At 43.8% G+C, this 10,991-nt stretch overlaps 2 protein-coding genes across 2 annotated transcripts; one reads left to right on the forward strand and one right to left on the reverse strand.

Moving 5' to 3' along the window:
• Positions 1 to 743: 743 nt before the first annotated feature.
• polr2j (RNA polymerase II subunit J) lies at positions 744 to 1,612 on the reverse strand. The gene is made up of 3 exons (XM_088390818.1): positions 1,382 to 1,612; positions 1,053 to 1,161; positions 744 to 940 (listed from the first exon to the last, which is right to left on the reverse strand). The coding sequence occupies exons 1-3, from the start codon at positions 1,522 to 1,524 to the stop codon at positions 839 to 841; spliced, it is 354 nt and encodes a 117-aa protein (XP_088246944.1). The 5' UTR covers positions 1,525 to 1,612; the 3' UTR covers positions 744 to 838.
• Positions 1,613 to 5,310: 3,698 nt separating this feature from the next.
• ube2c (ubiquitin-conjugating enzyme E2C) lies at positions 5,311 to 9,495 on the forward strand. The gene is made up of 7 exons (XM_088390381.1): positions 5,311 to 5,473; positions 5,941 to 6,052; positions 6,737 to 6,764; positions 8,005 to 8,091; positions 8,151 to 8,355; positions 8,450 to 8,509; positions 9,353 to 9,495. Exons 2-7 carry the CDS (start codon positions 5,952 to 5,954, stop codon positions 9,388 to 9,390), a joined length of 519 nt encoding a protein of 172 aa, XP_088246507.1. The 5' UTR covers positions 5,311 to 5,473; positions 5,941 to 5,951; the 3' UTR covers positions 9,391 to 9,495.
• The last annotated feature ends 1,496 nt before the right edge of the window (positions 9,496 to 10,991 follow it).

Below are 10,991 nucleotides of genomic sequence, written 5' to 3' on the forward strand. Positions count from 1 at the left end.
CTTGCGGGCGAGATGGGAGGTGTAAATGTCCTTCAGGGAGGGGAGCGAAGCACCAATAATCTTACCAGCCGTATTCACTATGCGCTGCAGGGCCTTCAAGTTCTGATATTAAACCAGAGTCAGCTGCAATTAGGAGATCGTTTGTGATTTTAATGAAGGCTGTTTCTGTACTGTGACGAGGGCGAAAACGGGTCTGCAACTGTTCATATATATTACCACATTGGCCCAAATATAAGATGGTGTTTTTTGCATTGAAATAAGCCATTTGGGGTCTAGACATTATGAGGATATTGGGGTCTGAGGCATCGAGGCTTGTGCAAAGAGCTCACGTAATTATAATTGCTTTTTGGTGAAGTGATCGAGTGTTCCGACAGTACGATTGGTCTTTGGACGCACCTCATGTCAACGGCAGAACACGAATTGTATAAAATGAAATAAACCCTTTCCAAAAATGGGAATTGATTGACGCAAACATGTGTTCTTCATGTTTTTATTGAAAACAAGCAGGTGGTGTCGCTGTACGGCATCGGTTTCTGCTTTCTACTCAAGGCGTGCGCGCTCCCACGGCTGGACGGCTGGGGATATACAGATTTTCACGGGGGTAACTACTTTGGCACACCTATTCAACAGCTGACCTCCCCCAAGGCTTTCACTCGTGTAATCCCCTCCCAGCTACAGATACCTCGTCAGCTCTCCTGCAAGCACAACTAGGGCAGGAAATAAAAGCGGCACCCAAGCCAAGCTTCTTAAAAGGACATCTTTATTCACCTTAACAACACAAAAGCGACTATTTACAAGTGCAGAGGGAAGTGACATCATGGTCAATGGGTGGGGGGGGTCACTCGATGCCTTCCTGTTTGTCTTTGATGGCCACCCGGAAGCGTTCCTCCAATAGTGAGAGCTCACTGATCAGGTCGGTGATGGCGTTGGTGAAAGCTTCCTGGTGCATCAAAGCATTGCATTTGCTTCCACCGTGTAACATGGTCGCGTGCGCGCATTCAAGTTGCAGCACGTGTGCGAGTTAGTTGCAGGCGATACATTCGGTGCCTTACCTGAGGACTGTAGTCAGGCGTGCTCTGCACCCTGATGACGATCTTGTGCTCGAGAGGATGAGGAACTTTGTATCCAGCGAAGAGAACCTGAGGATCTTTCAGCAGCTGCCTGCGTGGTAAAAGAGCAAACGGCATGCGAGCGAGCGTCACTCCCACGGAGAACAAAAAGGATGCGCAGCTCTCATCATTTCGGACTTGTGACATTTGAGTGTGGTGATTTGCCGTTAGGTTTTTGTTTGTGATCGCGCAGGAGGACAAGCAGCAGGTTCTCGGTTAGCAAGCTTGCGCGCAAGTTAGCCGCCAGGGGTTAGCCACCGCGCGCTACTTACGTTTGTATGATGTTGCCCAATGTGTGGTCTTCCTTGTTGAGGGTGAACAGGCACGAGTTGGGCACTTTTGTGTCCTTGGTGATGGTGATCTTCTTCTCGCCTTCGAACAACAAGAACGACTCGAAGGCGGGAGGTGCGTTCATCTTGGCTGCTGAGTGTCGGCCCCTGTGTCCAAATTCACAGTGCGTCTTAGAATGCCGGTTTTTCGGCGGGTTTACAATACGTCATTTCCGGAGCGACTCGACGGCACGTCACGTGACACAAACACAGCCTTGAAACCGGTCTTTGTTTCCATGGCAACGGACTCGCGTCTCTATTACTTTTCAAAATATTTCTTTCGGAACTCAGAACATGTAAACACAACTGCCAGTAGGTGTCAAACAGAGCCTAAGAAATAAAGCACTAAAATACAAGGTTTTGTGTGCTTTGGAATTTGTGGATTGACCAACAGTTACACATATAAATTTAGTTTCTGGTAAATATATCGACATTTATAAACATGCCATTTAGCCAGCAGTATCTTAGAAATTTATGTTTGCTCAGATTCGTTGCATGGGTAACAGCATAACCATAAATTTGGTTTCTGGTAAATATATCGACATTTACAAACATGCCATTTAGCCAGCAGTATCGTAATCACTTGAATGGTCTAATTAACTCGAAACACCTGCAAGGGTTTCCTGAGCCTTGAAAAACACTCAGCTTGGTTCAGTCAACTAAATCACAAGTATGGGGAAGACTGCTGCTCTGACTGCTGTTCTGAGGACCATCAATGACACCCTCCATCAGGAGGGTAAGACACAAAAATAAATTTCTCATAGAGCAAGCTGTTCACAGAGTGCAGTTTCAAAGCACATCCACAAAGAGTCTGTTGGAAGGGGGAAATGTGGCAGGAAACGCTGCACAACCAAAAGAGATGACCGCAGCCTTAACAGCATTGTGAAGAAGAGTCGCTTCCAGAATTTGGGGGAGCTTCAAAGACAGTGGACTGAAGCTGGAGTCCAGGTATCAAAAGCCACTGTTCACAGTTTGTCCGTGAAATGGCCTGCAATAGCCGTATTCCCATGGTCAAGCAACCTCTGAACTCAAGACAATGGAAGAAGTGTCTGACTTGGGCTATAGAAAAGAAGCACTGGACAGTTGCAGAGTGGTCCAAAGTCCTCTATTCAGACGAAAGCAAGTTTTGTATTTCATTTGGAAGTGTTGGATTTTGTCCACGATTTAGGGAGCGCGCTATCTGCGCCTCACGGCAAAAGCCATTGCCAATCACCTGTTATCCAATTTACTCACTGCGTGCTCATTTGATTTCTTCAGATTTAGGAAAATGCCAAGACACTGAAGCAGAAATTAGACTTACACAGGTTGGTTGAGTTCAATCACAATTCTTGTTAAGAAAGCTCTGTTTTCAGGAAAGTACAATACAGCGCTGGGGCTTTCGTGCGACAATGCTCAAGAGCAGAAAGTTTCCATTCAGAAAAGGCAACATTCAACGTTCTTTGGTCAGCTTATGTATATTCAGTTGCACATGCCGGTGTGGGCCGAGTTTGATGGGTGATGAGTCTTTGGGTCAAGTCAAGTCAAGTTTATTTGTATAGCCCTAAATCACAAAGAGTCTCAAAGGGCTTTACATAGCCAAAAATTGACAATTACTCTCAAAGCATCCCCTGATCATAAGCTCCCAAAAGGGCAAGGAAAAACTCAAAAAAACCCTGCCAGGGGAAAATGAGAAACCTTGAGAAGGGACCACAGATGGAAGGATCCCCCTTTCAGGATCACCAGATCTGGTTTTATATCCAAGTGACCTTCTTCTAAACATTCTCCTCCATTCTTTCGCATACACTGTCGCACCTCATCCATTCATCATTCTTTCAATTTTGTCATTTTGTATGGAATTATGTGAGCTTTTGGCTGTGACATCATCAATTTATTAATGTTCCCTGACTATGCAAAGTTTGTACTCACCACTTACCATGTTTTTGTTTGTTTGTTCTTTTGATACTCCCTGTACTTGCTTACGTCATCATAGTCTTAGTTTAATCATGCTTTCAACCATATATTTTCTTTGTTAGGCAAAATATTTCCCTCTGTCCAAAACGTTCAGTAGTAATCGAAAACTGGCGTCTAGCATTAGTCAAAACATAAGATACAATCAAGTACTGAACATTTTTAGATGACTTTGGCAGTGTCTGTGATTTAGAAAATCATCAGGCATGCATTAAACAGTTCCTTAAGGGTCATTAAGCTATTCAGGCACTATATCAAAAAACATTTGTTATTACAAAGTGCTCAGATATACATATCAGATCATAGAGTTGTAGAAACCTTTGTCATTACCCTCTATCAATAAATGTCTAGTTACGTCTTTATTGTTTTGGTGTAGGTATAATTATATGCTTAGAATATTTCTTTTATTGATTTAATATGTGAATATACTTGTCTGCTTATGTACTTTATTCAATGAGGTTTGAGCATATCTGTTTTTGTAGCTAGGCAGGACTTTTTGTATTTCGACCCCATTCCTTCAGAAGTCAAAGCGCCAGAGTCTGGAGAAAGGCTGGAGAGGAGCAAAATCCATGTTGCTTGGAATCCAGTGTGAAGTTCCCACAGTCAGCGATGGTTTGGGGAGCCATGTCAGCTGCTGGTGTTGGTCCACTGTGTTTCATTAAGTCCAGAGTAAATACAGATTTTAGAGCACTACATGCTTCCGTCTGCTGAAAAGCTCTATGGAGATGATTTCATTTTCCAGCATGATCTGGCACCTGCCCACAGTCCCAAAACCACCAGTAAATGGTGTACTGACCATGGCATTATTGTCCTCGATTGGCCTGCCAATTCCCCTGACCTGAACCCCATTAGGGAATTTGTGGGGTATTGTGAAGAAGAAGCTGAAAGACACCAGACAATGCAAATGAGCTAAAGGCCGCTATTGAAGCAGCCTGGGAATCCATAACACCTGAGCAATGCCACAGGCTGATTGCCTTCATGCCACCCCACACTGGTTGCAGTAATCTGTGCAAAAGGATTCCCAACCAAGTACTGAGTGCATTAATGGACATTTTCAAATGTTCGATTTTGTTTTGCTGTTTTAAATCTTTTTTTTTACTTATTCTGAGGAAATATTCTAATATTTTAAGATAGGGTATTTGAGTTTTCTTAAGTTGTATGCTATAATCAGCAATATTAAAATAATAAAAGGCTTGCAATATTTCATTTGATTTGTAATGAATCCAGAATGTATGACATTTTTGTTTTTTTTTAATTGCATTACAGAAAATAAAGAACTTTATCACAGTATTCTAATTTTCGGAGACAGTCCTGTAGACGTCTAATAGACGTCTATTAGACGCCAAAATGCTCGCAGGGTATATTACAGGAAACAGAATTAATTGTACTAAGTTCATCTTGTTTTTCCTTTTTTTAATCACTTCACTGGTTTCTTTTATATCAAACAAATTGATATAAAGGCGGACTCTGATGAAGGCGGAAGAAACCGCCGAAACATGTCAGGTAATGAACCTAAAACAATTTGTTTGATATAAAATAAACCAGTGAAGTGAGGAAACAGAATTGTCCACACACCATTGCTGTATTTGTTGCCTTTGGATTTTTTATGGGACTTGACGACCGGAAATAATGGCAAAATTGTTTATGACAGTAGTTCATCTGTTTGTGTGTTTCGACCCCGTTTTCGCTCGACACAGCTCTTGTGTAATGTTTTCGAGTGCTGAGCGCGTATTACTGTTGGATGCACAGGGGCAAATTATTTATGTACTTTATGTTCTTGAAGTAAAGTTGTAATATCTTTCTTTTTAAGATGGCGTTATTCGGATTTTGTTAATCTTGACAGGTTCATCTACTACTTTCGGGCGTGTTTTATGTCCAGTCGCAACGCTTGCCCCTTGAAGCAGCCGTTTTAATTGGCCAGCAAGGCGGCGTTTGTATTTGAAAGTCGGGCGCCGATTGGCTCAGCGCGTCAGTTTCCCTCTGTTTAAACTGGGAGCACCACTGTGCTGGCCAAGTGGCCGCCGTTCGTCTTTTGCCGGCCGTTCGTCTTTCGACTAGTCTGAATTTCGGCGGCATTGCCACGCCACGGTAAGAACAACAAACTAAGCAAGTGCTCAATTGTCCGTAAGTGAGCTTCAATGTCGAACGCTAGCAAAGGCGCTAGCGTGACTTTAGCTTAGCCGATTGAACTGCCGAGGCCGACCAATGTTGGCACCCGATACGCTTTCTCGTATGGCCTTTAAAGCAAGATTTCATGGATTTTAATTAAAATCTATGCACTTTCTAGATTATCATTGGCTTCATTTCAAAGCCCAAATAATACATTTGCAAACATCAACGGATGTTGCAAACCAAGCCAGTCACATATTCCTTGCATTCCTTGTTTTTCAAAAAGAGGATGGATTTTTCTTTTTTTAAATCCGATTAATTGAAAAACAAAAAATCGGCAGCCCATTCGATTGATAAAACAAGTGTTTGGTGCATGTCAAGTTAGGCTGTCGCAAAGTTGTCTTGTCCAAGCTAGCGGTTGGATTTTTGTTGTTTGCATTCAGCAGAGAGCTGACCAATGGCCTCTCAGAACTTGGACCCTGCCGCTTCAGCCGAAGCCGCCACCAGAAAGGGCAGCGAGGTGGGCGGCAACACCACCAAAGGGTCCGTAACTAAACGGTGAGAATGATTGCGTACTTGTTGATCTTGGCAACATTACTGTTGACCCCAGCTAATGAAAGCGTGAACACGAGTTGACGGCAGTCCTTAAGTCAAAAAGTCAGAGTCTGCTTTATTGTCAATTTCTTCACATGCCAAGACACACAGAGATCGAAATCACGTTCCCACTATCCCACGGTGACAAGACATAGTACACAATATACAAACAAGTAAACACAAAAAATAAAAACAAGAAGGTGTAAACAATGAATAAGAGTGATGAATAAATAAAAAATAAACAAATAACATAATAAATAAGAGGAGCAAAAATGGAGCAAGTGTGCATACAGCAGACAGTCAGAATATAGTGCAAAAGTACAGAAGGCTACGCAGAAGGGGGGAGGGAGTTCAGGATCCTAACAGCCTCGAGTATGAAGCTGTTGGAGAGTCTGGTGGTGCGGGAGCGCAGGCTCCTGTACCTCTTCCCAGAGGGCAGTAGATCAAACAAAGAGTGAGCGGGGTGACTCACATCACTCACAATCATGGTTGCCTTGCGGGTGAGATGGGAGGTGTAAATGTCCTTCAGTGAGGGGAGTGAAGCACCAATAATCTGACCAGCCGTGGTCACTATGCACTGCCGGGCCTTCATGTTGTATTCAGTGCAGTGCAGCTACCAAGGCTGAACGTGGTGATTGTGTTTTGCAGGCTCCAGCAGGAACTGATGATGCTAATGGTGAGTAGAGCGGCCTTTCTTTTACACTTTGCGAAATCAAGTCAAAGTCAGCTTTATTGACAATTTCTCCACATGCCAAACACACACAAAGAAACCGAAATTTCGTTCCCCCCTATCCCACGGTGACAAGACATGGCCCACAACAGACAAACAAGTAAACAAGTATAACAACAGCGTGCTGAATAAATAATGAATAAATAACACAACAAATAAATAAATAAATAAATAAGAGGAGCAAAAAAAGGAGCAAGTGCGCGTACAGCAGACATTCCAGAAAATAGCGCAACAGTGCCGCATGCTACGCAGAAGGGGGTAGCGAGTTCAGGGTCCTAACAGCCTGGAGAAAGAAGCTGTTGGCGAGTCTGGTGGTGCGGGAGCGCAGGCTCCTGTACCTCTTCCCAGAGGGCAGAAGGTCAAACAAAGAGTGAGCCGGGTGACTCACATCTCTCGCAATCGAGGTTGCCTTGCGGGCGAGATGGGAGGTGTAAATGTCCTTCAGGGAGGGGAGCGAAGCACCAATAATCTTACCAGCCGTATTCACTATGCGCTGCAGGGCCTTCAAGTTCTGTTCAGTGCAGTTACCACCCCAGACAGCGATGCAACCGGTGAGGATGCTCTCAATGGTGCCACGGTAGAATGTAGACAGGACTGCCTGAGGAGCACATGCACGCCTGAGCTTCCGCAGGAAGTACAGGCGGCGCTGAGCTTTCTTTGCCAGTGACGAGGTATTTGCGGACCAGGAGAGGTCCTCACTGATGTGCACCCCCAGGAAGAAATGAAACGCTTTATTGTAGTTCAACCTCCACACCACATGGGGCCAGTGTATAGCTACAGATGTGCCTTCAAATAGTTGTCACCTTTGAGCAAACAATGCGTGTTTGTGTAATTTGTAGTCTTTTATTCCCTTTGGGCCTACGCGCCATCCCTGTTCACGTGGCATATTTGCGTGTCTGAGCCAATAAAAAAATGCTGAAAATGTTTTTGATTATGTAGGTGCTTGTATTTCATGTTTGGATCCCATCTGACCAATCTCAATCACGTCAGAATGGTTCAACAAATCGGCCAATATTAGCTTGAGAGCGGCCTTTTCTCTTTTTGAATAACATTCAATGAAGGTGGCCAATTTTTGGAGGTCTTTGCTGTTAACAGAGACAGTGTTGCTCTATGTCCTGCAATTCAGACCTTTTATTGTTTGAAACTGTTAAGGGAAGTCATTCATTTATGTTTCGGCGGGCCGCAGATGGCGGGCGACAAGGGAATCTCGGCCTTCCCCGAGTCTGACAACCTCTTCAAGTGGGTGGGAACTATCGACGGAGCCTGCGACACGGTAGGTCTGGCCGGTGCGGGCGAGCGGGTGTGCCGGCGCTAACGGCTGTGTTGCTGCAGGTGTACGAGGGTCTGCAGTACAAGCTGTCATTGGACTTCCCGGCCGGATACCCGTACCAGGCACCACGCGTGCGCTTCCTGTCACCGTGTTTCCATCCCAACGTGGACGAGCATGGCTTCATCTGCCTGGACATCCTCAAGGACAAGTGGTCGGCTCTGATGGACGTGCGTGCTGTCCTGCTGTCTATCCAGAGCCTACTGGGAGGTAAACCGCTCGCCCGCCGTGCGCTCACCCATCGCGCGCTCAACCACTGTGTGCTCGCCCACCGCCTCATTTCTCTCATGTCTTTTGCTTCCAGAACCAAACAACGAGAGTCCACTCAACGCCACGGCTGCTGCTCTTTGGCCAAACCAAGAAGGTGGGTTGTCTTTGGTCATTGTCTTGGTCTTTTTTAAAAAAATAAATTAAAAGTTTTTATTAGGGGGGGTGTACGTGCTTGTAGCCAAAATGATCATTGCAAGGCTTGATCACGATTGATGTGACATCAGGACCAATCACATGATTTTCAGCAGATCGCTTTTGGATGAAAATGTGGAAAATTTGGTCAGAAATTTCTCTTGAGTTGAACCACTGCCGACTTAGAGCCATATCAGTAAATGATATTGGGATTCCTTGAAATAAGAACCACGTGTGCGCTTTCTGTCACTGTGTTTCCATCCCAAAGTGGACGAGTAGGGCTTCATCTGCCTGGACATCCTCAAGGACAAGTGGTGCCCCCCCCCCCCCCCCCCCCCCCCAATGCCTTTGCGAGGTGATTAATGCTTCAAAACAAATGATTAGGACGAACGGGTGCAAACAAATGTGTTGAGGGGGGTTGGCATTCTTCATCAATGCTGCAAGTAATCATGAGAAAAAGCAAGCTGAATTTTTGTGTCTCTCAACGTATTCAAAATCACTTTCCGATGGTGTGGAGAGAAGGGCCATCCGAGCAAGTGAACGCCAGTCATTTGTGTGGCTTGCTCAAAAGTGGACAAGTGCTGCTCACAAGAAGTAGTTTCCTGTCTTTACGTAGGTTTTAAAAAAGCGAGCTCCCCTTTTCACACTTGTTTCTTAAACAACAAAAAAGGATAGCAACAATGCAAATGACAAACATGACAATTGGTTGGTGAAAGTACATTCTTAGGGGAAATAAAGCAAACGCGAAAGACGCAAGGCCTGATGGGGTTTCATGTCTAACTGCTCTCTTCCTCCCCCATTTCAGCCTACAAAGCTCACCTACACTCAACATTCCATATGTGAACCTGCTCTGCTTTATTTTTTTTCTAAAGACCAACCTGTGAAAGTCATATTTGTACAATATTTTTGTTTGTTTGATTTGTTGAATCAATAAAGTTCTAAATTCAACACATTGTTCATCTTTTCATTTTTCTTTTTTCCTTGCGTGTAATTCCATACACAAGTACCATTGGCATGTTTTTTAAGTTAATACAGCGAGCTACGTATTTAGCGCTGTGCACTAAGCCATCTCAGTGCATAATGTTTGGCGATCTCCAGGTGAGGACATACCGTATTGGCCCGAATATAAGACGACCCCTTCTTTCAAGACTCAAATTTGAAAAAAGACTTTTTGAACGCCAAATTAAATTTTTATACAGAAAATGATTACAACTGGAACAAATGCTTACAATATATTCGAGAGAAAAAGCATGTTATTTTGCCTCATTCAAATCGTGCAAAAACTGTCCATCACATCTTAATATCTGAACATTTAAATATGTAAACTAATGTGCAATCATTTGTAAATTAATGGCTTCTAGTTTTTGAAATGTAAATAAACCAATCTACTGTGATAAAACAACAAAATTACAATGACTGCATTAACCATCAAAGTGAAGTCTAACTGTAACTCTAGTCTTGAAACAAATCTGAATAAGGAAAAACATTGCAATAAAATAGTCCAAACTGCTAACGCTATTGTTTGGGAGCCTGAGGACTGTATAGAGGGTTGGCTCGGAGAGTTGGCTCGGATGGTTATGCTCTTTTCACCCCCGGGTGTCGGTCAGAACACAGAGAAGAAAGAATCCTTTCAGGAGCATGCATTTTTCCTTCTGAAGAAATCAGGTCGGATGGTCACCATTTGTTGGACTTTGTCCACAATTTGGGAAGCGCCCTATCCACGCCTCTGGCAAAAGCCAGAGCCAATCACCTGTTATTCAATTTACTCACTGCGTGTTTGTTTTCTTTTTCAGTTTTAGACGAAGACACCGAAACAAAATTAGACTTAGACAGGTTGGTTCAGTTCAATCACAATTCTTTTTAAGAAAACTGTTTTCAGGAAAGATACAATACAGCAGAAGAGTTTGATTCCATGGGAGTGGGTGCTGGTTCGGTGAGAGCTGGTTCCGTGGGGTTGGGTGCTGATTATGGGCGATTCGATGTGTGTGGAGGCTGTTTTCCATCCCGTCTTTCAGCCTTGGCGATCACCTTTGGCCGTGTTCTTGGCAGTCTCCCTCCTGCCGTTTTCCTTCTGGTACCTGCTGGTTTTATCTCCAAGTGACCTTCCTGTAAACATTCTCCTCCATTCTTGCCCATACACCCACTTCACCTACTGTCACACTTCATCCATTCATCATCCTTCCAATTTTGTCATTTTGTACACACATATGTGAAGTTTTGGGTGTGACATCATTAATTCGCTAATGTTTCCTGACTATGAAAAGTTCTTACTCACCACTTACCATGCATTTATTTGTTTGTTCTTTTGACACTTCATGTACTTGCTTACTTCGTCAAATTCTTAGTTTAATCACGCTTCCAACCATATTTTTTCATTATTAGTCAAAACATTTTCCTTTCGTCCAGAACTTTCAGTAGTAATCCAAGACTGGCGTCTAGCATTC

This window comes from Syngnathus floridae, chromosome 11, assembly GCF_059516105.1.
Source record: "Syngnathus floridae isolate MCC-2025c chromosome 11, RoL_Sflo_1.0, whole genome shotgun sequence".
NCBI classification, from domain to species: Eukaryota; Metazoa; Chordata; class Actinopteri; order Syngnathiformes; family Syngnathidae; genus Syngnathus; species Syngnathus floridae.